At 50.2% G+C, this 26,988-nt stretch overlaps 1 protein-coding gene across 2 annotated transcripts in view; it reads right to left on the minus strand.

Moving 5' to 3' along the window:
* The window catches only part of Cacng2 (calcium voltage-gated channel auxiliary subunit gamma 2), a 127,467-nt gene that overhangs the window by 9,083 nt on the left and 91,396 nt on the right, over nt 1-26,988 (minus strand). For both annotated transcript variants that reach the window (XM_017595135.3, NM_053351.2), the window contains one exon: nt 11,262-11,345. In XM_017595135.3, the coding sequence (XP_017450624.1) occupies nt 11,262-11,345 (84 nt within the window). The remainder of the gene's footprint in view (nt 1-11,261; nt 11,346-26,988) is intronic.

Genomic DNA, 26,988 nt, shown 5'->3' on the forward strand with positions numbered 1-26,988 from the left:
AGTTAAAGTCTTCCAGGGCTATAGCCATGAATTGTGGAACAGGCATCTGGGACTCAGAAAGCCATGTGTGTTAGGCTGCTTCTGTGGATTCCATAGACACAGATAAGGAGTTCCTGTCCTTAGGATCCCCAGAGGGTGGCCTCTGCCCAGAGAAGACGTCAGCGACCAGAAGACCTGAGGGTGCTACTGTGAATGAAGTGTTTGCACATTCAGGCTCTTTATTGATCACTTCATCCCTTCCCTTCCCCCTTTGACAGGGTCTTTGAAGCTCAGACTGGCTAGAACTAGTTGTGTAGCCCAGGCTGGCCTCAAACTCTGATCCACCCGCCTCAGCCTTCTGAGTGCTGGGATTTACAGGCATGCCAAAGTTAACTTCATGTCTTCTGTGTTGGTGGCAGAAGTGACCGATGTTCTGACCTACGGGGAAGGATCATGCTAGGGAGTGGCCTCTTGTCTCAGCCAGGGGTGGGACAAGGGTGAGTTGGGGTACATGGGTGAGTGAGGATTAGGGAAACTAAGTCAACATTTTCTGTCGTCCTTTTTGCCAGGTCCTCTCAGCAAATCATGATTATGATCTTGGGCCTCAGGAAACCAACTCTTACGGCCATCACACTGTGAAGCAGCTCTTGGGATTGGGCACAGCTGGTGGATAGCGGAACTCAGAGGCCATGCTGTTCTTTTTCTCCCTCTGGCAGAGTGGGTGGGTGACAATCAGTAAACAAAGGTGTAGGAAATCTGGCCTACTGCTGGCTCTTCTCTTTTTCTTTCTCTTCTCTGGCCTCAGATCTATACTCTGCTGGCACCTTGGGACACCTGAGGACCCTAATGTTGTAACCATCCTGTATCTCTGGGGTCCTTCCTCCATCTTCTCCTGGCTTGCACACTACTAGTCACAGTGGTTAGCACACTGAGGGTGACTCCTCAGCTTCTGCACAGGGTTGAAATCTATGAGTGTTGACCTACTGGGGACTCAGTCCATTTTAATGGGTTCATGTGGCAGATATGTTAGGTTGGGGAGAACTTTCTAGGCTCTTGTATCCTGCCTGTACCCACTTCCTGTTCCAATGGGCTGCTGGGGCCAATGACCATGAAAGTGGATGGGTAATAGAAGGTGTGTGTGTGTGTGTGTGTGTGTGTGTGTGTGTGTGTGTTTGTGTGTGTGTGTGCTTATGTGTATCTGTGTATGTGTATGTATGTATGTATGTGTGTAAGTGTGTATGTGTGTGTGTGATCTGTGTATATGTGTGAGTGCGTGCGGGGAAGGGTAAGTGGTGCAGAGAGACCAGCAGAGAAAGAGAAAGGAGAGAGAGAAAGAGTGCAGGAGCAGGCCGCCTCATTGGCTGTGTGGTCTGTACCTGACTTTCCCATCTGTGCGACAGGGAAACAGCCATAGCAGCCTCAGGGTGACCGCGAAGATGAATCAGGCTGCATCTGGTTGGGGACATAGTCAAGTGTTCAGCACCCATTTGTTCTCTGTGATGCCTCATGGATGATTTGTTGAGGACACAGGGGGCTACTTGGGGAGCACTGGCTGTGTTGGGGAGCACTGTGCCAGGCGCTCCTCCCTATTCTGCTGTGTGTGGAGACCGTGACCATCACTCAGGTTCAGAAGACAGCTGTCTGAGCATCTCTGCTCACTATGCTGCCTGGGCCCCTGTCTCAGTTTCCCCACACTCTATTTAGAGATCAGGAAGGAGTATAACCAGCTTCTCAACTGCTGTGGGGGAGGAGCCTGGCTGACAAGTACAGCATGTGTTCCCAGAGAGTCAGGAGATGCTGCTGGTATCACACCAGAGTAGGTGTAGCTGTTTCTACTCTCTCTGTCTCTGTCTCTCTCTCCCTTCCTCCTTCCCCTCCCTACCTCTCTCTTACACACACACACACACACACACACACACGCCTACCTATTCATTTACTTTTTATGGTGTGTGTGGTGGTGGTGAGGAAGGGGGAGAGCCTGTGTGTGCTGCGTGATTTCAAGCAGAGGCCAGAGAACAACCTGTGGAAGACTTCCTCCACCCTGTGGGCCCAGGCATTGAACTCAAGCTGTCAGGTTTGGTGATGGGCTGAGCCCTGTTGCTGGCTCTCTCTTGGGATGTGGGGCTCCTGAGGTGTGTGCTTGCTAGTGTAGGCTGTAACTCAGCAGCCACAAAAACAGGGAACACTGAGATAAGAGTGGGGATCGAGTGGAACCTGCCTGGGCCAGGGTGACACTGCTCTGCTCCTCACTGATTGGTTGTTAGCCAGGCCCGGACACTTCTTACTATGTGATTTCTGGGAGGAAGGTCATGCTCTTTAGAGCCTGCTAAAGTGTTGGGCAGGGGATATGTGGCTGGAGAATGTGCCTGGGTTCTGCTCCCAGAAAGTGCTCTGCCCAGAGCAAGGCATTATATTTTCTGGGCCTCAGTTGCCCCTTTGTCTATAAAGTGAAGCTGCAGGGCCAGTGGTTCTCCTGGTGTCTGCAAGGCCTTCATTCAAGAGTTTTGATGATGTTCTATTACTTCCAAAACTGTATTGGACAAACCTCCCCTCAGGGACTTCCCTCACGATGTTCCTTCCCCGTGGTGGCTTGGGAAGGCTAACACAGTCCTATTCATTCCTCGGAGGCACAGGGAGTGCCTTGTCCAAGGACAAGGAGTGATTTGTCCAGGACCACTGAGCACAGTATCTGGAATGTAAGTGCTTTTTTCCTATTCCACAATGTAGACCCTGAGTCCTCATTTCCCTGGGTATCTCCAAACTCAGCACCCTGGGGACTGAAGAAAATAGGGAGGGGCATCCTTCCAGGTGGGAGGGTGGCCTTGTGTCAGCTGGAAACCTAGCTCCTTTTCATTCCTCACAGCAGGAAGAAGTACTGTGAGCTTTCCAGGTAGACTTAGGGAACAAGGTAATTAATTATTCACCTGGCCAACAGTCCCTGAGATGAAGGGGTACACTGTGCAGCTCGCTGTCTTGGGGTCCTCAAGTTGTTCAAGTTCCAGAGAGGAAAATAATTTTCTTTTTAGAGACAGTGTTTCTCTGTGTATTTCTGGTTGTCCTGGAATTCTGAACTCACAGAGGTCCAGCTGCCTCTGCCTCTCAAGTGCTGGGATTAAAGGCGTGTGCCACGGCCGCCCCTCAAGGAGAAGAATCTTAATGGAAGCAAAGACCATTTGCTGGGGCTGTGACTCTCAAGTGGAGGGCTTTTTGAGCACACACAAGGCTCTGGGTTTGATTCCCAGCATCACAGAACAAAATGGAAAATAGAAAAAGAAACAGACCCAATTGGAAAGTAGCCTAATGCAGCCTTAGGGAAGGGTAGGGTAATTGGTACAGGTAAAAGGTAAAGGGTAGTTGGTATGTCACGACCCTCTCTACCCCCCGGCTATTGGTAAGCACACCCCATCCTTACCATGACCCTTCCCACCCACCTACTGCTGCACCTCCAGGCTCTCATGGCCTGAGGCCTCCCAGCTGGCCTCTCCTTTCCTGGCTGAGCCCAGCACACTGAGGAGGCAAGCTTTGAGTTTGAGCATCTGTCTCTGTTCTCTGTTCTCACCCTTCACACACAGGGCGGGTAGGGTACCATCTCAGAGCTAAGCTGATGTCTCAGTCTCCTGGAGTCAGAGATGCCAGATGCTGTGGTTGCTCTTGGCCAGAGGTGGCCCCTCCCCCCGCTGGGTGGGAGAATGTCTACAATGTCTATAGCTCCCTGCTTCGTCGTCGTCGTCTCTGTTCAAAGGCTACTTTTTCCCAACCGGTAAGGGACGCTCTCTCATCAGCTCCGCTCCCATCCCAGCGTCCTCTTTGTCTTCTACCCCACAGTCATCACACACAACGCCACACTAAGCAACCACAATGGCTAATGTCTTCTGAGTGCTTCCTGTGCTCCGGGCTGCTCAGAAGCAATGTCCTAAGCCAGCTTCCTTCACTCCCGTCCCAACCTCCGGAGGTAGCATTGAAAACGAAGCCAGGGAGGCAGCCTAGAGCAGGCTGCTGGAGTTGAAACCTCTGCATTGAAACCCATGCGGCTCTTCTGGTCTCCTGCCTCTTGGTGGCCTATGACAGTGTATTCATCCCCAGGTACCCCTCATGGCTGCCTGGTGCTTACTTTTTGCTTCCTGGCAGAGGTTCTTCCTTAATGGTTGTATGGCTGCTTTTGAGGAGGGGCTGTTGCTTTAGTCTCTGGTGAGGGGCTCTATCCCTCAGCCATGACTCTGTATGCTGAGGGGAGGTGGTAGGTGGCTATGTCTGGAGTCCCCAGTTCCTTTTCTGTCTGTCCTTTGTGGCTGTGTGTGTAATGAGCATGCTGAACCTGGTACCCAGCTCTCCTGTGTATGTGAGTTGTGTGTGTGTGTGTGTGTGTGTGTGTGTGCGCACACACACACTTGCATGCGTAAGATTAGTCCCCCCCCCCAAGTTCTAGTGCCAGGCTCTAAATGTTGAGTAGGAGACCTGAGCCCATCCTTTTGTCTTGAACTATGAAAGTCTATATAATGTAGATATGGGCGTCTGGCATACAGTATGTTTTTACTGTGTGATTTTGGGATTGAACCAATTGCCCTGATTCTTTTCCCCTCACTCTGAGCCACCTGAGGAAATCTAAGAAACACAAATTTCCATCCTTTGGCCATAGCAGGGATACCCCTAGCCCCCAAAGACCTGCTTTTGACACAGAAAGGGACATGTGTAGACACATACATATGAGCATACATGCACACACACACTCAGGTACCAGACACAGAACACAGCACAGATGCAGACCCTAGCAGAGACATATGTAGGCGTTTGAAAGATGATGGTGGTCACTAGATATCCCCTCCTTTTCCTCACTCAGACTGAGGAAGAGGCAGAGGCCACCATGACAGGTACATCCTTTGGTCTACAGTGCTCGGTGGGACAAACAGTGCGACCACCACTCAACCCTCGTGGGGGCAGTGGTAGGTGAGGCCAGGAGGCCCACAGCATCACACCTAGCAAAGGGGATAGGAAGCAGGAGGAGGGTGAGGGGATCCAAAGCTACTCTCACGTTACTAGGACTCTGACTGTGGTCAGGGAAGAAGACCATGCATGCATCCATCCATTTGTCCCCTCAGGGAGACCCTTCCTTGTACCAGGCCCTCAGGAAAGCTTGTGAGCAGGCATACCCTGTTTCCTTCACTGACTGGAAGCTGAGCTCTAGACTCCTGTCTAGTCACAGCCTCCTAGAACTCTCTGTACTGCCCTTCTGTCCCATGTCACCCCGGGTGAACAGGGAGGGCAGAGGTGGCACACTGGCCCCTTTGGCTTTGCTACTCTGCTTTGTCCTTCGCTCAAACTCCCCAGTGAGTGCTGTGAGGCCCTCCTTGACTCTGGCAGTAGGGATCCCCCTTCTTTCCAGCTTGACTTTCTCTGTATCACAGCACAGCAGTCTAACATGCTTTAGGATGATTTTGCTAATTTCGTTGATTGCAAATCTCAAGCGCCTGAGGCCAGGCCTCTGCCACCGTCAGCTTCCATGTTCTCAGCACCTGGAGGGTGGCCTGGTGTAAGGGAAAGAGGCTGCTCCTCCAGGAGGACTGGAAGACTGAGTTGTTCACACTTGAAAGGGAAGGAGGATACACTTGTCTCTAGGGTGGCAGCTTCATTGGAAACTTCAGGGCCCCAGGAAGCACAGGTTTGGCAGGGTTCAGCTCCCCCTAGCCTCTCTGTGTGGTCTTGGATTGGGAAGAGCCTAAAGGCCAGTGACAAAAGGAACAGACATAGCCACACCCATCCCTACCTCTGCTCACATCTCTGCTTTTCTTGGAGCAAGTTCAAAAGAACATGGAGAAAAGAGCTCAGTTCCTTAGCACTTTCCTCTGGACATAGGGCGGAACTGCTGAGGATGGGGTTGGAGGTTGAGGGGGACATTATATGGGTGGGGACTGCTTTGCTGGCTCTGCCCCTTTCCTTGCACCTCTATCACTTTAGTTAAACTTGAACAGCCGGGGCACGGAACTTGGCATCTGTTGGAGGCAAAGGGGGTCACCCCTCCCTGAATGCCAGCTTCTCTGAGTGGCCTTCCCAGGTCATACTGTAGGAATATAGCCATCGCCCCCACCCTCTGGCTCCAGCTCTGGGCTCTGTAGTCTCGTGGGTGTGGGAAGTTGGGGTTGGCACAGATCTGATCTTACCCTGAGTGGAGCAGGGTCAGGTGGTGTCATGGTTAGTGTTAATTGTCAACTTGAAAGAGATCAGCCTCTGGGTGTGCCTGTCTGGTCACCCTGATTTTATTGAGGTGTGAAGAGCTGCCCAATGTGGGTGGCGCCATTCCCTGGCTTGGATCCTGGAGAAAAGGAGCTGAGAGGCAGCATGCGTTTACCCATCTTTGTTTTCTGGATGTGGATGTGATGGAACCAGCTGCTTTAACCTCCCCTTGCCTTGATTCTCCTGCGATGACGGGCTGTATTCTTGAACTGTGAGCCAGCATAAATCCTTTCTCCTTGACGTACTCTCGTTAGGATATTTTATCATATCAACAGGGAAAGTAAGTCAGGCTGGCTTGTGATTCTGTAACCACTGGGGCACACACTACCTTCCTGAAGCCCACCCTGCATGACTACTGTCCTTTCAAATCCAGAGGTCCCAAGGCAGAGCTGCCTGGAAGGGGCAGGCTCGGGTATCTCCTCGGCTGAGTCTTTTCTACTGCCCTGAATATCTTCCCTCTCTGCCTTGCACCCTGTCCTGTTCAGAGTTCTCTGCTTGGGACTCAATGCTGAGCCTTTTACCAGCTGTCCTGCCTTCAGCCCACCCAGTCTCTGGCTGCCCCAACTCTGTTGGGTTCATCTCGCTTTACCTCTCTCTGGCCTGCACTGTCTGCCCCTTAAAGCCAGAACTGGCCACCGTGCCTCCATTGCTCCCTTTAGTCTCCTGCCTCTGATGCCTAGCTGCCCTTTCCAGATCAGGCTCCAGCTCACTCAGAAGGACACCTGACTCTCTCCGCAGACCCACCAGGCTGGGGACCCTTCTCCTCTCTTGATTGCAGGCTGGAATCCAGCTAGGCTGGTCTTGTTTGTGTTGCCCAAAGATAGGGTACTGTTCTTGTTTCAAAGCCTTTGCTTGGTGGTTCCCTCTGCTAGGTCATCCATTCCTAAGAACTCTTCTTACTGTCTCCCCTGACCTCATCCAGAAAGGCTGTCTTGGTCCCTGGTCTAAGTGACAGCCCTTCCTCTGCCCTTCCCCATTCCATTCTCTGAGGCCATATTAGGCAGGAATATGGTCTCTTGCTCATTGCTTCTTGCCTCCATTAGGACACAGGTTTTCCAAAGCGCCTAACTGTCTCTGGTTCATCCTGAGATCCCTAGTATCGACAATAGAACCTAGCGAAGCCAAGCATGGAGTAAGTACTTAGTGTGTCTCGGTGAATAAATGAAAGATCTTTTTAGAACCAAAGTTTACACTCTGGTAACACTGTAGGAAATGCTTTTGTGAACGCCCCTATGGGAAGTGTGCCGGGGGAGCAGGCTTCCTCAGCACCCCAGGCTGCCTTCTACTTCTGTAGCAACATAAGGTCCTGACGTGATTTGCACATGCTTGACCCCTGGGAAGTGGCACTCTTCGCACCTTGTTGGAATAGGTGTGTGTCACTGTGGGGGTGGGCTTTGAGGCTCCTGTGTCCAGGCTCCATGCAGTGGGGGAATGAGAGCCTCCTTCTGTCTGCCTTTGGATAAAGATATAGACTGTCAGCTCTTCCAGCACCATGTCTGTCTGCAAGCTGCCATGCTTCCGGTCTGGATGATATTGGACTGACTCTCTGAAACTGTAAGCCAGTCCCCAACTAAGTGTTGTCCTTTATAAGAGTTGCCTTGGTCATGGCATCTCTTCACCATGAAACCCTAAGACAGGTCCCTAATCTTTCCCTCAGGAAAATTCTGTCCCTTTTCCAACCTCTCAAGTACCAGGTGAGCTAAGGTTGTGGGTTTGACTGACCTGGGCTCTGGGCTGAGCCTGCCTCCAGGTGAAACCTACCCATCTTGCTGGCCCTCAGCAACTCTAAGGCTTTGCTGCTTGCTTTGTCCCTTGTAATATGTCACCACAACTTACTCCACACTCATTTTCCTATCCAGTCACTTCCTTGGTCTGTCAGTGCAGCACATTACCAAACCCTGTCTCCCCATCAGGCCCTGTGCTGGATGCTGAGGTGAAGAAATGCATGGGTAAGAGACTAAGGGACTTACATCTTGACAGGATGCTGGATGGGCCATTGAAGTGTGTGGTGATAAGGTACAAGATGGAGACACAGTTAGGGGGTGAGAGGGACCTGTGAGGGGCTTTTGAGCCAGAAAGAATGTTTGAGGCCAGGGATTGTTCTAGAGAAATTAGCCCTGCCTCCCAGCTCCCCTGGCTGCAGAGACTGACAGGAGCGGTGGCTTCGACCTTCCCAGAGCTGTGCTGTCTAGCTCAGACTACCATGTTCTATAGCTCAGGGCCAGCACCCTCACCCTGTCCTAGGCTGCTGCAAGTTTTTGTGAATGGATTTCCATGGGAAATAAGACTAAAAATCCTGCATCTATTTTCCCTTAACAAGTGACGTCTAACAAAAACCAGGTATAGCGGCTCACTCCTGTTATCCCAGCACTCGGGAGGCAGAGGCAGGTGGATCTCTGTAAGTTTGAGGCCAGCCTGGTTTACAGAGTGAGTTCCAGGACAGTCAGGGCTACACAGAAAAACCATGTCTTCAAAACAAAACAAACACAAACAAACAAACAAACAAACAAAGAGAATTGGAATTTTAAGGTTGTGTTGGTGTGAATAAGCTTGGCCCATGGGAAGGGCACTGTTAGCAGGTACTAATAAAGGTGTGGCTTTATGGAGGATGTGTGCCCTTGTCAGGGGAAGTGTGCCACTGTGGGGATGGGCTTTGAGGTCTCTGCACTCAGAGCCTCCTCCTGGCTGTCTTTGGAACAGAATGTAGAAGTCTCAGCTCCCCCAGCACCGTGGTCTGCCTGGATGCTGCCATGCTCACTGTCAGGATAAACGGACTGAACCTCTGAAACTGCACGCCAGCCCCAGCTAAATGTTTGCCTTTGTAAGAGTTGCCATGGTCATGGTGTCTCTTCACAGCGATGACACCTTCACTAAAACAGAAGTTGGTTGAGTCTATAGTAAGTGGAAGGCCGGTCTGGGCTACACGAGAAAAGAAAAGGGGTATTTGTTCAATGGCTTCCCCCGTCTGTGGCTGGGATGGAGCCAGTGTGGTTTAAACAGCTGAAAATGTTTCCTGTCCTATCCTTTGCAGAAAACATCTGCTCATTTGTTATCCACACTCTAGAACCCCTGCATTGTTCAGTGAACTCAGGTCAGGTTTGGGTCCCATAGGAAACCAAAGCCCACCCTCCATGCAGGGGTGAGGTGAGCCGGTACCCCAGACACTTCTCTCTTTAATTCTAAGGAAATGGAGACTCAACACATCAGAGCGTGCTCCAGAGAAATCCTGTATTTCATGAGAGACATTTATTGGGGAACTATTATTTTATTGAGGAACTATTATATTCCGAGTCCTGTACTGAATGAGACAGGCTGTCTCCAGGTGCTTCCTGTCTGGCTGATGAAGTGTAATGCCCTCGCTGTGATTGGCCACATCAGACCTGGGGCCCAGGTGTGTGTATCCTAGGGTGGGGCTCAGCTTTGACCTCCGACTTCGATATTCAGGTCTTGTTTCTATCATACCTGACCAGCCGTCTCTGAGACACATTCCCCTCCCTTGCCGCAATGCTTGCTCTCACTGGCACCAGGGACTGTCTCACAGGTCCATCTTGGCCTCCCCACAACTCGGAACAGGCTGTGTATACAGCAGGCGCCCAATCCATGTTTACTGCATTGGTTGACTCCAGATACAGTAACAGTTAATGACTGATACCCAGATAGCCCCGTGGGAATTCTACTTAAGCACAAAATCTTGAGGGAATTCAGAAAAGGCAATGATAACTCTCTTATGATATTCTCCCTTCCTCCCCAAGACTCCCTTCAAATACCTGGGTTTGGTGGCACAGGCCTTTAATCCCAGCACTTAGGAGGCAGAGGCAGACAGATCTCTGAGTGCAAGGCCAGCCTGGTCTCCAGAGTCAGTTCTAGGACAGCCAGAGTGACACAGAGAAATGATGTTTTAGAAAACCAATAAATAACTGGAAGTGATGGCGCACACCTTTAATCCCATCACTTGGGAGGCAGAAGCAGGTGGATCTCTGTGACATTGAGGCTAACCTGGTCTACAGAGGGAGTTCCAGGACAGCCTCAGCAGTTGTACAGAGAAACCCTGTCTCAAAACAAAGCAAAGCAAAACAAAACAAAACAAAACCAACAACAGAAAATAAATAAGTAAATAAACAAGTAATCTATAAAGTGTGTCCTGCTCTCTTTCTGCCCCTTTCTGGCTGCCCCTCCAATTCCACTTTCCGCAGACTTTGCAGGGAAACTGATCCCAAGCTGACCTGCAAGCTGCCACCTCTGATATGAGTAGTTATTATTGAAAGAGACGGGAGCAATTCAGGTAAGAAAGTGCCTCCCAGGGTCAGGGGCGATGCTAACTGGGATGCTGTTGGTGAGGGGAAGAGGAGAGACAGCCAGGAACAGAGGTGGGGGCAGCAGTTCCTGGGACTCTGTAAACAAACCCCCCTCCCCGAAGCCCAGCCGCCCGAGAGCCTTTAGCACGGCTGCCCCAGGCCTCAAGGACCCTCAGCTCCTCTCTGGGAAATCCGATAACTGCTAACAAGGTCTGTGTTGGTTTCTGGGGATGCTTGAGAAATTTCCTTGGGGCTTCAAAAATGCTTTCTCTTGATAATATGTCTCAGGGGGACTCAAAGATCACAGCAGTTACACCAGGATTTAACTTTGATTGGACTTTCGGGGGGAAGGAAAAATTCTCTTCCCCCTCTTTCCGTCTCTCTAGTACAAGTGTTGCCTGCGGGTTTCATTATTATTTGAGCGATATTTCCTGAGTTCCTATTCTGTGCCATGCCCTGTGTTGCCTTTCTCTGCAGAACTGGGGGATGTTACCCAGCAGACAAGGAGGACCCCCTCCCCTCAGTGTGTTGAAGGGCTGTGTCTGGAAACCCCTGAGAAAGTAGGGTGGCTTCCTGGAGGAGGTGAGGTTTCAGGAGAGACTCAGGGCACCAGTAGGAGTTGGCCAGTTAAGAAGGAGCAGCAGTTTCCTACCCTCTGCTGTAACCGGGGTACTGAATAGGCCTGACCTTTGACCCTCAGAAGGAAGAAAGCGAGGGACCCTTCAGCCAAGGGAGATTAAAACACCGTGGGTGACTCACTGAGGAAATACTCTGCGGTGTCAGCCTCGTAGTCCGCGTCTTCGGGAAAGTGGTCGATTTGCTTGCACAGACCTTTGAAGTTCCCTGCAAGATAACGCAGAAGGAGCCGGTTGAGTGCTGGGGTGCCTGGCTCAGGACCCACCTGCCCTTTCTGGATGTTGTGACTTCCCTGAGATCTTCCCAGGCAAGTTCGCCCTGGATCACGGCACACGCTATAGTCTTGAGCGCAGAGCTGAGGCTCAGGACCCACCCCTGCTTTCCTCCTCCCTCACCACCTTCTGAGGAGCCCAGGTTTGAAGCTGGGTTGGGGACTATGCTGAGAGGGATGGGGGATGGGCTCAGCAGGCCATCAGGGGGGTAGGAAGTTGCAGCTTGGCAGGGCATCACCCAGTTCTTTGCATGCCACAGATTCTTTTTTTTTAAAATCTATTTATTTATTGTTATGTATTCACCATGCAGCTTTCTGCCTGCATGTGCACCTACAGGCCAGAAGAGGGCATCAGACCCCATTACAGATGGTTGTGAGCCACCATGTGGTTGCTGGGAATTGAACTCAGGACCTCTGGAAGACCAGACAGTGCTCTTAACCACTGAGCCATGTCTCCAGCCCCACAGATTCCTTCCCAAGAAGGCAGACCCCAGACAGACACGACAGTCCCTTAGAAGAGGATGTACCCTCTGCACTGGTAGGGAATTCACCTCCCAGACACACTCCCCCAGCAGTTCTGAGCTGGGGGCTGGTCACCTCTCATGTTCTTTTTTGGACCCTAGGCTTCTTGTGTAGCCCAGGCTGGCCTCATATTCATCATGATCCTCCATGAACCTTCCAAGCACAGGGTCACAGGCCTGAGCCACCATGCCAGGTTTTTAGTTTGTAAACTACAGGCTCACCATAGCAATGAGGTGCCACTGTGACAAGTGCTATCAGCCCATTTCGCAGATGGAGGAACTGAATCTCAAGCACCTCTGGACTAGGAACAGATTAGCAGGCTGGAACAGAGCGTAACAAGGCCTTTGTCTCTAGACTTTCGCTTGTTGAGAACTGGTCCTGGGCAAGTGCCAGGACAGGGCTGAGGTAGCCTGTCAGCAGTGTTCACACAGAGAGGGAAGGAGCCATGGGGGAAGGGACCTGCAGACACACTGACGGCTCAGATTCAGTTTGCTGGCATCAGTGTCAGCTTTGGCTCCAGTCTGCTCTGTGCATTACCCAGCACTGTCCCTAGCAGCAGTGGAGGCAAGTTCCAGTCCAGTTCCAGTCAGCTCCAGTTCCAGCAGGAAGGATGGCCCAGACTGCCTTGTTCAGCTCAGTTCTCCTCACTTGACTCAGTTTCTCTGCTGGAGCATGTGTATGTGCACAAGGGCGCGCGCGCACACACACACACACACACACACACACACACACACATGCACACACAAGTACACATGCAAGTTCTGAACAGTTGGTGGAATATTTATTTCGATGGCTGATGGGGGAGCCACAAGCTGATCAGCCACTGTATTTTCCTAGGACAGTTGCTGGAATCATCTGATAAATACAGTCCCCAGTAACTTGACAATTTAAAAAACTTAAATTTATTCTCTAAATTTATTTACTTTTAAGACAAGGCCTCACTCTGTGTAGCCCAGGCTGGCTTGGAAGTCACTATTTAGTCCAGGCTGGCTTTTAACTCATGACAATTCTCCTGCCTCTGTCTCTCTGATGCTGAGCTAGCAGATATGAGCCACCATGCCCAACTTAGCAAATTGTTTGCTTATAAAGTCTGAAGTTCACACACACATATACACATGCATACCCACACATGTACACACATGCACACACGTACACACACATACACACAGACATATATATACATGCACACACATGCAAATATGCATATGCACAATGTACACACATGCACACATATGCATACAGGCATATACATACACGTCCATGCACACACACATGCAAATGCATATACACAATACACATGCATATATGCACACTCATATACTTAGACATGCACATACACATGTGCACACATATGTACAGACATGTATGTATATGTATACACATACATAACTGTGCACACATATACACATACATGTGCACACATACACACATATACACATATGCACACATATGAAGAACACACTACTTTTCTGGCTACTTAATCTAGATTCATAAGGCCAAAATTGATCCATAACCATAATACAGAACTATAGAAATGATTCCTGAAAGTATATTCTCTGGATCATTAATTTCTCTAAGGATTTTGGTCTTCCTTTCTTCATGCTTGCTCTGTTCTTTCTCTCCACCCTCCTGCATTTAAGGGTGCGAACGAGAGGCTCGTACGCCCCTAATACCTTATTCCCAGTATCCAGGCTTGTGCCTCCTCTCACTGCTCCACTAGGGAGGGCCTTGCAACTGCTGCTGAACTTCTCCCTCCTATTCAGTTCCAAACCCCAGCCCTTCTGAAGCACTCTTCAAAGCACTTTCATTTTCTTTTCATTTGATCTGACAAATATTTCATCAGTACAACTCTGTGACAGGCGACTGTTGAGGAATGCACTGAAGCCTCAGAGAGCTCCTGAGACCAAGGTCCTAAGAGCATGGGAACAGAAGAGTCCGGAGCCCAGGGCTGGAGGTGGGGCCTCCCAGTGTCCCACACAAGGGACCAACACTTCCTCCTGGGTCTTATCCATGCATACTTCCTGCTGGATGCTTCTTCCTGTGTTTCACCCCTGCCTGACTTGGTGGCTCCTAGCATAGGGTCAGGCATGAGAGACCTGTTCAGAGGACGAGAGTGGAGTCTGAGAGGTGTGAAGAACCTGCCCTTTCTTCCAGGCCCATGTCTGGGTGAATCCTACCCATGTCCTGATAGCTGTTACAGAGAGCCGTAAGCTCAGTCCTGTGCTCACTCTCATTCCTTTGAGCCTGGGCCTTTAGAAGCAGCAGCGAGAACAGTGAAAGTCTCTCCTTGGCTCTCTTTTCCCCAGGAAAGCATGGTCACCATTCTGACTGGCCCTCACTGCCCATGTTGGTGCCTCGCCCCCGTCTACAAACTCAGAGTACCAGGCAAGCCCGTGCACGACACCCTAGTAACCCACGTTTGCATTTTGTGTCTTCTCCTTTCCAAGGTTTGAAAATGCAAGTGAGGTCATACCTCTCCGACTTGTGTACCTTCCCAGACTCACAAGGAAAATCACGCTTCTCTCTGGCCTCACCTCCCACCTACCTTCCCCTTCTTGGTGCATCTCTGTCTCCTCACCTGCAGTGTTTCCTTCGATACACTTGCTTGTCTTGCTGCCTGAGCCCTCACCGAACCTTTCTAACCTCTTCCTGCATTGTGCTAGCAGTGGCTCTCAACCTGTGGTTCGGAATATCCTGCCTATCAGATATTTACATTATGATTCATAACAGTAGCAAAATGACAGGTCTGAAGCAGCCAGGAAATAACTTTATGGTTGGGGGGTCACCACAGCATGAGGAACTATATAAAAGGGTCACAGCATTAGGAAGGCTGAGAGCCACTGTGCCACAGGCTCTGCCTCTGGCACTGCTCTGTGTGTGTGTGTGTGTGTGTGTGTGTGTGTGTGTGCGCGTGCGCGCCTGTGTCTGTGTATTTGTATATGTGCATGTTAAAGCTTGTATGGGTTAGCTGGAAATGCTTCAGGAGTAAGAGAAGAGATGTGGGAGCACTTGAATAGGGCAAGGCCCAGGACACAAATGTAAGGTGTGTGTGTGTGTGTGTGTGTGTGTGTGTGTGTGTGTGTGTATGTGTGTGTATGTGTGTGTGTATGTGTGTGTGTATCGTGATGATACACTGGGACAGAAGGTAGCACTGATGATGTCTGCGTTCCCCTCTTTTGGTTGCATCTAATTTCCCAATGTGGTGGAAAGCAGGATCCACTGGAGAGGAGGAGGGAAGAGCCTTGGTGATTTGGGGAAGGATTCTTTTGTCTAGGAGCTGGGAGAGGTATGGATTAGGCTGCCAGGTATGTGTGAGACCTGGCCTATCACCACCGGCTTGAAGCTTGCTTTTGAGGTTCTTTGATGTTCTCTGGCACCGTACAGGGTTCAGGTAGGACACAGCTGGGGGTGCTGCTTTGACTAGGGATGTTTTCTATAAACATATTTATTCCCCCCCCCCGTGTGTGTGTGTGTGTGTGTGTGTGTGTGTGTGTAGATGAAGCTGAGGTCCTGAGAGTACTGGGCAGCCGAAGCCTTGGGTAGATGGGAGTTGGGTAAAGTACTTTTTAGGGTGAGGTGAGGGGACATGGTAGTCAGAATGGGATGCGACAGGCAGTGTGGAGGGCTGGGGTGACAGTCATCATGCCAAGGCCAAGATGTCTCGGGGGAGGAGGGGATGCCATTGAAAGTACGTGGTAACAGGAGAGACTGTACAAATGAGTCCTCAAGACAAGACAAATGCGTCCCTTTCAGTCTCCCCACACGCCGAGTGTGTGAGGAAACTGCCTACCCAGTGAAAGTCAAAGCACAGATGATACATCAAATTATGCTAATGGGCCCCAAATCATCGGGTGGTTTTTAGAAATTATTGGTGTGATCTTTGGTTGATGAGGCTTCCGCGGACTCAATGATGGCCCTGTCTGGCCGCGCTTTGACACAGGGAGCCTCAGCAGATGCGTCCCAGCCTCCTGGTTGGAAGAAGAGTGCTTGGCCACAGTCAGTGTGGTTTCCTTCCTTATCTGTGGCTCTGTGGAACTGGCCCCTGGGAGCCCCAGCCCCAGGAGACCTGGCCTCCGAATGGATGATGGTACCAGAGCCAAGGGGAGCGTGTGTGTGTGTGTGTGTGTGTGTGTGTGTGTGTGTGTGTGTGTGTGTAGGACAGCTTAGAAGAAACATCCTCACCAGTGGTAGAGAACAAAGCCAGGAGCTATGCACCATGCCCATTACCTCCTGGGGCCACAGGGACTGGAGGGGCTTCAGAGCCTGCAGAGCTGGGCTTATGAATAGAGTGCAGCCCTTGGCCTGTCTTTGGGAGGAGAGGGTGGAAAGATGGCGTCATCCAGCCCTTCCTCCCCTCTGTCTGTCCTATCCTGGAGGCCCCTCTACCAGCCTGCCTCCTTCAGTTATTGGGAGTGACTAGAGCAGAAGCACAGCAGGATTTCAATCAGCCACTGGGCAAGCAAACACCTTTACACACCAGGTTGAGGATCTCGGAAGTGAGGTGGCCAGGACCCATCCCTGGAGGAAACATCCAATGGTCTTAGAATCTCTCAGAACAATTCCAAGATTCCTCCAGGAGCAGGAGAAGCAGGCTAGAGCTACATTCTTAAGAGGGTGAGGGAGGGAAGGAAGCTGGAGAGAGGAGGGGAGTCTCAGAGGCTGAGGAGTTAGGGAGGAGGCTGAGGCACAGCCTGCAGTAGAACTGTAGCCTTAGGGACACAAGGAAAAGGATGAGAGTCTGGGGAGTTTTGTCCTTACTGGGACACCATTCCAGAGGGCACTAGGGCAAGGGCTTCGGCAGCTGGGGAATTGGGCTAGGTCAGCTTAGGGATGCTAGAGACAGGCAAGTGAGGAGTGAGCAGGCACATGGAGGTTTAGACAATGGTGTGCCTGGTGGTTCTGAGCCAGATGATGAGGCTGTGAGGGCAAGGAAGGGAACCTGGCATGTCTGGGAGTCTTAGCTTCTGATTCAGTGCTGGCACAAAGGCTCACTAGGAGTGGGTACTAGAAACACTCCGTCTACATGGATGTCTCTCACATAGGACACTAAAATGGACACACATCATGATGGGGAACGGGAAGTGATGTGACCTGGTTTTCCTGAGGCTAGCCTCTGGCCCACCACATCTCCTCCTCTTTGATAGTCATCAAGCTCATGGGTGGAACGGCCCCCAGATGGACCAGGTACTCAAGGAACCTGTTGTCTTAACCCACCTTTGACATTCCTTTAAGTTGGCTTCATCCTGGGGCAGTCATGGTGGAGACTTAAGGCTGGCCTACTACTTGGTGCTGGGATGGCTTCGCCTGATCTCTGTCGGCTCCCAGAGCACAGACAAGAAAGTCCCAAGCAGAAAATATAGAGTGTAGAGGGTAGTGCCTCATGTATTTTGTTAGAGGGGTATGCAAGGCCTGTTGGGAGCATAACCCTTCTGCTAACATTTATGTAGCACCAACTGTATACTATACTCTTTGTAACTTGCTGAGGGAAAAAGAAATGTAGTTTGTTCTCAAGGACTTGGTGTGAGACAGAAAACTTGTGGTGGAAGAGCAGCCACTGCTGGGATATTGTAGGGAGAGGGGCGGTGTGTGTGTGTGTGTGTGTGTGTGTGTGTGTGTGTGTGTGTGTGAACTGGAAAAGAGCCCGAAGGCAGTGGTATGTCACAATCCACTTGCTCAGGCTCAAGGGGCCACTTGGTAGTTCGCACTCTGCCTAGGTCTCAAGAGTTTAGTGCCCATTCTGATGAAGGGGTTTACAACAAGAATCTCCAAATGCTACAGTCTTGTCCCCTCTCAGAGCTATCCCTGCCGCCCCAGAGCCTGCAGTTAAGCCTTTTGCAAACACCGGACAAACGAGGGGGAGGGGTGAAAAGCTGTACGGAGATGGGTGACCGGAGATGGGTGACCGTGAGGACTGGCAGAGAGTAATGAGGGCAGGCGGTGGCTGGACAAGGGACAGAGGCCAGTCCCTACCCAGACCAGTGTGACCCAGGGAGGAGATGCCTCACTCCGTCTGTCCCCACACCCACAGCTCTGCACTCTGAGGAAGGGGTGGGGAGGGGCTCCCACTCGCAGCACTCCCAAGGGGCTCAGCAGCCAGCAATCTCCATATGGGGAGCCTCCCTGACCCCAAAGCCCACACTTTCATGCCAAGTGGAGGCTGGAGCCTGGGGCTGCCAGGAACTTCGTGGGTCCCCTGGAATTCAGGCTTGCTGGTATTAAGTGGTTTAAATGGCGGTTTTAGCAGCTCCATAAAAACACCATCGGCTGCCTCTTTTTCTGGAGGTACAATGAGCTTCTGGTAAACCTGGTCATTAGGGGCGGCGGGCTGTGGTTTATTTTCACACTTGCATGAGTTGTCTGAAAAAGCAGAGCGGGGAGGGGCGGGAAGCCCAGAAGGAGCCAGGGGGAGGCTGTCCAAGTAATTTTTTAAGTGAAGTAAATGAAGGGTTTGGTGGGAGCTGCTCGCTCTCTGTTTTCAACCTCTTCTGCTCCTGGCTTTTTGGTTTCTGCTTTTTGGTTTTTTTTTTCTTCTGACAGGGCCCTCTCTGGAAATAGGATTTTGGGAGACCACAGGAGATGGTGGCCATGCATGACTGGTACTTCTTTAGCTCTCAGTATAGCCTGGGTACCAGCTGCTGTGGGATGATTTCTTTATCTCATGTGGTAGTATGTGAATTTGCTCATTCATTCATCCATCCATCCATCCATCCATTCATTCATTCATCCATCCATCCATCCATTCATTCATTCATTCATCCATTCATTTATTCATTCATTCATCCATCCATTCATTCATTCATTCATTCACCCATTCACTCAGTGGGTAGTTCACAATTCTAGCGGCCGCCAAAAGCTGGGCACTTGCTGGGTAGGGTCCTCGTTTGCTGTTTTCTGTCTGTTTGGGATGTCCTGCTCTCTGCAGCTCTCTGCACCGACTGCATCACTGGCTCACACACTGTCCTGCTGCATCTGCTCCTGATTTTTATCGCCAAAAAGAACATCTTCAGTTCTTTTCACGGGATGTGTGTGAGGAGGTTGGAGCCCTGGACTCAGAATGATCTGAAACCTGGCTCTGTCAGTGATCAACTATGTGGATTTGAGCAGGTTATGTGACCACTCTCTGTCTCAGTTTCCTTTGTGTAAGGAAGGGGCATTAATCCTTGTGGAGATCTTGGGATCATCCCTTAGGACTTCTTGAAATAACAGAAGTGAGGCTCCCTAGTTCCCAAGCACCCAGTAAATGCTGCAGCCTCTCTTCCTCCTCCGTTTTTCTCTTTTTTTCTCTCTCTCTTCTTCATTCTTTTCTCCTTATCTTTCTTGAGACACAGTCAATATGTAGCCCAGGCTAGCCCTGAACTCACAAAACTCCTTCCTTGGTCTTCTGAGTGCTGACATGATAGGCGCGTGTCTCCACGTCTGGGTCTATGCCTTCTTTGAATGACACTTTTTATTGTCGTTAGCTCAAAAGACCATTTTCCTCTCTGTGTTCCTGTGCAGTTCTCAGTGGGCTTAGGAATTTCCCAGGGTCATCTAAGATGGACAGGGAGGGGCCAGAGCACTGTGTTACTCGTAAGTCCTCAAGTGGCACCCACACTGCAGGGATCCCGGTGGACAGACTTGGTCCTGGGGGACAAGGGAGATTTTGTATATGCTTTGATCCTGTTCTGTCTTCGTATCATTTGAAAACAGTGTCCAACCTGTGATTTCAAGGGCAGACAGTCTCCTGGATTTCTCTGAAGAAACTGTATTTTCTTTGATTCTTACATGCTCATGTGTACATTTCGCTACTGTTGGGTCCATTGAATGCTGCATGTGACTTTTGGCTTTTCTCCTGAAAATGCTGTCTTTGGGACTGCTCTTGTAGAGAACCTGGGTTTAGTTCCCTGCACCCACATGGCTCACAACCATCTTTAACTCCAGTACCAGGGGATCTGACACTTTCTTTCTGACCTCTGAGGGCAACAGGCATCCACCGGGTGCACATGCAGACAAAACATTCATACAAAGTAAATAGAAATAAATATAATTTTTTTCCTCCTGGGAAATCCATGAGTGTGCATATATGTATCTAAGTGGGAAAACAGCACAGGGCTCATTTCTATTCTTCTAAACGAACGAGCATCATGTCAGACACCAGATCCCTGGGGTATGAGGAACTCTGGTACCTCCATTATTAAAAGTATATTCAGCAGAACTGAAATATATGTGCGTGTCACACCCAGCAATTCCTTCAGAAGCGAGGTTTGAGGAAACCCCTGTGTGAAGGGACAGGGACAGGGACAGGGAGACTCAAGGTAGAGCATCTCTAACAGCCCTGCTTGTTGCTGAAGCAAACCAGGAAGCAAACCACCTTTTCTATCACCTTGTAGTTCAGAAAGAGGATGCTAGGCAGCAGTGAGAGTGGATGGACTCTGAGTGTCAAACCCATGAAGCAGACAAGCTCCACAAACAGCAGAGTTGACACCCGCAAACCAGGCTGCGCTTACGACCCACACACCGGTGCCTGTACCTGCACCATTCACAATAACCAAGCTGTGGATTCAGCCCAGATGTCCGTCAGCGGATGACGAGCAAGTGTGGTACGAAAGGTACAATGCGATGCACGTGGTACACACAGCGGACTCTTTTTTTTTCTTTTTTCTTTTTTTTTCAGAGCTGGGGACCGAACCCAGGGCCTTGCGCTTGCTAGGCAAGCGCTCTACCACTGAGCTAAATCCCCAACCCGACACAGCGGACTCTTATTCGAGCATAAAAAAGAGGAGGAAACGATGTGGCTTTCAGGGAGATAGATGGCCCTGGAGGTCGTCAGGTTGACTGGAATAAGACAGAGTGACACCACACATCTTATCTCCTGTGTGGACTCTAACTTAAAAAAAAAAAAAAAGCACGAAAGAGGCGGTCCTGGATGAGAAAAGGGAGGAGACAAGAAAAGAGACTGGAGGTGAGCCCTATCCACAGTGTGTGTGCAAACACCATAATGGGACACCTTGTTTTGGGACCCTTGGTACATACCAGTAACAAACAAACAGACAGAGAAACAAACCAAAACTGAACAATCGCGGGCTCAGTTGGTGACATGCCCGTTGTGCATGCTTGAGAGCCTGATCTTGGATCTCGGGAGGTACGAAAGTCCAGGGGTAGGGGACAGACACAGGCACTGCCCTGGAGTTTGCTAGTTGCTAGTTGAACCAACTAGTGACCTCTGAGTTCAGTGAGAGGACCATCTCAGAGGCTAAGGTGGGAGAATCAGGTGTGTTGGTGCATGCTTTTAATCTCCAGCATGTGAGTTGGAGGCTAGCCTGGTCCACAGAGCCAGTTCCAGCACAGCTTGGGCTACAAGTGAGACTTCATTTCAAAAAAAGAATTCAGCTCCTCCAGCCGAGTAAGATGCCCAAAGGAAAGAAGGCCAAGGGGAAGAAGGTGGCCCCGGCCCCCGCCGTGGTCAAGAAACAAGAGGCCAAAAAGGAGGTCAATCCTTTGTTTGAGAAAAGGCCTAAGAACTTCGGCATTGGGCAGGACATCCAGCCCAAAAGAGATCTCACACGCTTCGTCAAATAGCCCTGCTACATTAGGTTGCAGCGGCAAAAGAGCCATCCTTTATAAGTGGCTCAAAGTACCTCCTGCCATCAACCAGTTCACCCAGGCTCTGGACAGGCAAACAGCGACTTAGCTGCTTAAGCTCACCCACAAGTACAGGCCAGAGATAAAGCAGGAGAAGAAGCAGAAGCTGCTGGCCTGAGCTGAGAAGAAAGCTGCTGGCAAAGGGGACTTCTCAACTAAGAGACCACCTGTCCTCCGAGCAGGGGTCAATACAGTCACCACCTTGGTGGAGAACAAGAAGGCTCAGCTGGTGGTGATTGCTTATGATGTAGACCCCATTGAGCTGGTGGTTTTCCTGCTTGCCCTTTGTCAAAAGATGGGGGTGCCCTACTGCATCATCAAGGGAAAGGCCAGGCTGGGGCGCCTGGTCCACAGGAAGACACGCACCACTGTTGCCTTCACACAGGTGAACTCGGAAGACAAGGGTGTTCTGGCTAAGCTGGTGGAAGCTGTTAGGGCCAATTATAATGACAGATGTGAGGAGATCCGCTGCCACTGGGGAGGCAACGTCCTGGGTCCTAAGTCTGTGGCTCGCATTGCCAAGCTGGAAAAGGCAAAGGCTAAAGAACTCACCACTAAGCTGGGTTAAATGTACACTTAAGTTTTCTGTACATAAATATAATTACAAAATTAAAAAAATTCAAACAACACGAAACTATGGTGGGGAACAGCCAAGAAAGAAGCCCAACACTGCCCATGTGCTTGTGTATGTATGGGTACATGCGTGGCAGCACATGGGCAGATTAAAACACACACAAATAGTTTAAAGATTTAAAATCGAATTTATCATAAGATCGCACTACAGGAAGATCTAGAATAGTTGTATTTCCTCAAAAACGACAACGCCTATGACTGATTGATAGACTGTCTAGAAATATAGGTTACCCCTGGATTTCCACAGGTGACTGGTTCCAGGTCCTCCCATGAGTAACCCACTCAGGAGAATGCCATGTCCCTTCTAGTGGTACATCTAGGGAGAGAGGCAGGGGGATAGTATCCACTGAACTCAAGATGTGGCTCTGTGGGGCCGGGTAGGGTTCTCAGCGACTTCGACGTGTCAGTGCTGCTCTGTCTTTTGAGCCATGACTGGCTTGTGGGTCTCATTGTCTTGGTCTCTATCCTTGATGCTGTGGTAGACATGGATGGCTATTTGTCAACACCCGGTTGTCTCCATCTCTCCAAGACTTGCCTTGACACATGGCTTCCCCAACTCTTGTTCCCAGCTTCCCTGGCAGTTAGGGACGGCCGAGTGACTTGATTCTGTCCAATGAGATATAAGCGGAGATAACTTCAGGAAATGTCTTTCAGGGTAAGGATGGGCCTTTGTCAACCCTTCTCTCTGGGCCTGTGAACTACAGTGCTCCCGCTGCCATCTTGGACCCCTTAGGGATGGATGGTGGTGTTATGGTAGGATGAGATAGCTTTTCTGGACCACACTATCATGAGGTGTCCACCCAGCCCTGGAAAACTTGCCTTCAGAACTGTTCAGTGGGAGAGAAATAAGCTCTCTTCTAGTTAAAAGAAACACTTTACAGCCAAACATGATCTTACAGATTATGCAAGAGGCTCCTGGAGAGAGTAGTCAGAGTGTGTGCTGCAGGGTGGGCAGGGGTGGGGCTCGTGTACACAAGGAGAGAGGTCGGCCTGTGGTTTTGCTCTCTGTGATGTGTCACTTGATCAGAGACTGATCTCAGCAAGATCGAGAACTTGGAGGGCTCAGGATTCTGAACTTTGAGATCTCAAAGACAACCTAGGGGTGGAGTTGACTCTGAACTGACCCCAGAGGAGCAGAAATGTGTTCACACCGTGGATAGATGAACCCCAGACAACCTCAGACCCCACTCTGAGGAGGTGAAGGGGATTCGCACAGGGTAGGAGACAGATGAAAACACCCCCTCGAGGCCACTGGCTACATCTGGCATTGTTCCATTCAGTCCAGCGCCTATCACTGGAGGGCAGTGATCACAGTGCCTCAGTCTGTGCTCCAGCTATAACGTGGCACCTCCCTGGGCCTCAGTCTCCTAAACTTTGAGACTGGCAGACCTACCCGATGGGATTGTAAGAACTGCACGGAACCTTACACTGCAAGGGGACCCCACAGAGCCCCTCACCTAGCAGACACTCCACAGCGGTAGGATGGATACCTGGAGTTCTTCTCCTCAACCAGCTCATGGTACGCAGGAGGAGGCTGGCGATCACACTGCTAGGTGCCTAGGGAGTTCTCCAGGCAGCCAAAGGACCTGTGCACCCTGACGTCCTATGAACAGGCTGGCTCAGGTGATTCTGTCAGTCCCAGAGTCCTGAGTAGACCATTCATAGACAAATGCTGTTGTGTATCCGTGGACTGAGATCTCTCGTGGGAGGCTGTGGGTTCAGCAGCCGTGGCCTTGCAAGACAGCTAGAGTCTGCCATCCCCGTCCTTCCTCCCTCTCCCCCATCTTTAACATCTTTCCCACTTTTAAAGCATGAAGCTATATCTCAGAGCACCTCAGTGACAGGTGCTTTGGTCTCTACTAAGGAATCCAAGCCAGAGAGTGGAACACTTCAGATCCCAGAGTTAACAATAGGTTACAGTGCGTCTTAAGACAAATGTGCTACCGACTTGTTGAAACAGCCTCTGTCCTTTTAGAACTAAAAATACTCTTGGACAGGCCATCAATGTTTCAATTCAATACTTCAGCTAGTCCTCAGAAAGAAATAGGTTTTTGAGACAGTGTTTTACTGCAGAACTCAGGCTACCCTTAAACTCACCAGTTTCCTTCCTCAGGCTCATGAGTACTGCGATTCCTGGTGGGTGCTGCCATGCCTGCCATAGTCAGTCTCTCTCTCTCTCTCTCTCTCTCTCTCTCTCTCTCTCTCTCTCTCTCTCTCTCCACTGAGGGAACAGCAGAGGTTGGGTTATTTAGGACCTAATGAGTTATGGAGTATAAACTTTGGTCCGATGAAGGAACCTCTGAGTTAACAAGATCTGAATTGTGACTCAGGATTGTACCCGAAGCTTGAAGACTTGGAACCACAACCTAGATTTCTCCATGGCTAGAGAAGATACTAGAGGCCTTCCCCCGCTTAATCCACCCCACACTTCAGACTACAAACTCTCTTCCATCCATTTCCATTGCTCTGTGTGTTCACTAGAGAGCTAGGCCATGGTCAGACACTCCCCACACCACTGGTCTTTATGGGAGAAACAGCTCATGCACCGAGGACCCACAGCCTGGGATGCCCATCTGACCTCACTCCCTGGTCTTTAGCGGCTTCCTCAGAGATAAAAAAATTCCACTCAGAAAAAAGGCTTATTGGGGCAGAGGCTGTTCTAAAGAGAGGCAAACCACCCAATCCTGTGGGAAAGCTCCTTAAACGTAAGAAGTAACCAACCCAAAGGCTTCAGGAGGTCCTTAAAAATGGCCAGATTCACTGCACCACCTTCCCCAAGCATAGAAGCAACAAGGATTGCTGAGAGACACTCTCAGTCAAGCTGAGCTGTGTGGAGGCAGCAGAGACCAGCCCCGAGGCCTAAGGGGCTCGGACAACTCTCTGACCTGATGAGCTGCCTGCAGGCTGTGCAGTGTGCTCTGGTTTCCACTCTTCACGAACTGTCACCCATGCTGGGGTGGCTTTTAGTGACACAGCTGTCTTTGAGTCATTTCTGTTCCTATAAGTAGCCCCTCGCTCGTATTCTGGTCATCACAATTAAACTCATTGGCTCACTATGCTGGACTCTGGTGGAATTCATACTTTAGTCTGTTGTTGGTATCCTATTTGGGGGAGGTAGGCATCTGCTTCTCCCAGGAATAGTGTCACATAACACTCTCAAACCAAGGACACCCATTTGCTCGCAAGCCTCCAGGGTTTGCATGGCCTCCTGTACAGGGCTTTGCTCAGCAAGGCTAAGGGGTTCCCTTTCCCCAGACCCCATCTCTGTTGCCTTCTTTTCCAGATGAGGGAAGTTCTTGCCTCTTCTCTACCTAAAACATTTGTTTCCTTCCAAAGGACAGAGCCGGGAGCCTCGGGTGGCATGCACAAGCAGATCTGGGACTAGGTGAGGTGCCTAGGGTGGTAAACATCTATTTTGCCCTCTGTCAGCTCCTTTAGCCTGCCTATGTGGCAAGGAGATGTCAGGTCACATGTGGGTAAGTGTTAGGGCATTGAGCTACCCATCACTAGGGGCTTCTAGCAGAAAGTGGCTGCCTACCTCTAAGCGGTGTGGAAGAGAAGGTTTCCACAGTGCCTGGGAATCTGTGTTCCTATCCACCCGTGAGCCTGATTTGAGAAGCCCTTCCCAATCCTCATAGCCTGCAGCTGCGTCTCCCTCCTTTTGTGTCTGCTTTTACCTTCAAGATTACTGATCTAGCGATTAATCCTAGGCAGCCTGGGGACAGCTTTTGGATTCCTGTCTTGTCTTGTTATTTCAAAGTTCACGTGTCATTTCCCTAATACAACCACATCAAGGACGGAGATTGGACTCCACACTCTGTTCCTTCTCAGTGGGTTTGGGAGAGTTTCTAATGCTTACTAAAAACTGCTCTGGGCCAATACTCATACAGAACCTGACTTGATGGTCACATCAGCCCCTCAGATTGTGAATGAGTCCAATTTCCAGGTGAGGAATGGTGTGGTCTTGGAGAGGCTGACAAATATTAGCTTCTGTTTTTGACAGAATCAGGGCCCACACTACGGGAAACACCAGGGCATGGAGTTATACACAAGTCATTTAACCCCTTAAGAGGCTTCCTTACTGTATAGTGGAATATTACTATGACCTGCCTCAGTTTATTGTGAGGACTGGGGAAGAGAATATGCAGGCCAACTGATCTCTGAGTTGACCCAGATCATACTTTTTATACCAAGAATGGTAAGCCTCGCTGAATCTACGGGGAAAAAAATGACAGGAATGTAAGTCACAGGGTCTCCATGTGATTAAAAAAATCCACACTGGTCAGCCAGGCACAGTACCACATGCCTTTAATCCCAGCATTGGGGAAGTAGAGGCAGGAAGATCACTGTGAGTTCAAGGCCAGCCTGGTTTACAAATCAAGTTCCAGGACAGCCAAGACTACATGGGGAAATCCTGTCTTGAAAAACCAACCAAACCAACCAAACCAAACCAAACCAATCAACCAACCAACCAACCAACCAAGCAACCAACCAACCAAATGACCACCTGGACTGACCATCTTGGCGGAAGGAAGACTGCCTCCCCCGAAGAGCTCATGGTGTCTTTAGTGTTGTCCTCTCCCTCTGCTCCCATAGCCATTTATATCATAAAAGTGGGTCTTCTATAAGTATCACTGGTAAGAACGAGTCTCCCAGGAGCTCGTGATCCCTGGGGCAAGTGCAGGAGTCTAGAGACAGAGGATGAGGCTTACTCTTGCATTATTGACTCATGAACTGGTTAAATGTACCTTGGCCACTGTCTCCAAACCAGGCACCAGGCTAGGGATAGAGATAAGACAATAA

Source organism: Rattus norvegicus, chromosome 7 (assembly GCF_036323735.1).
Source record: "Rattus norvegicus strain BN/NHsdMcwi chromosome 7, GRCr8, whole genome shotgun sequence".
Lineage (NCBI taxonomy): Eukaryota > Metazoa > Chordata > Mammalia > Rodentia > Muridae > Rattus > Rattus norvegicus.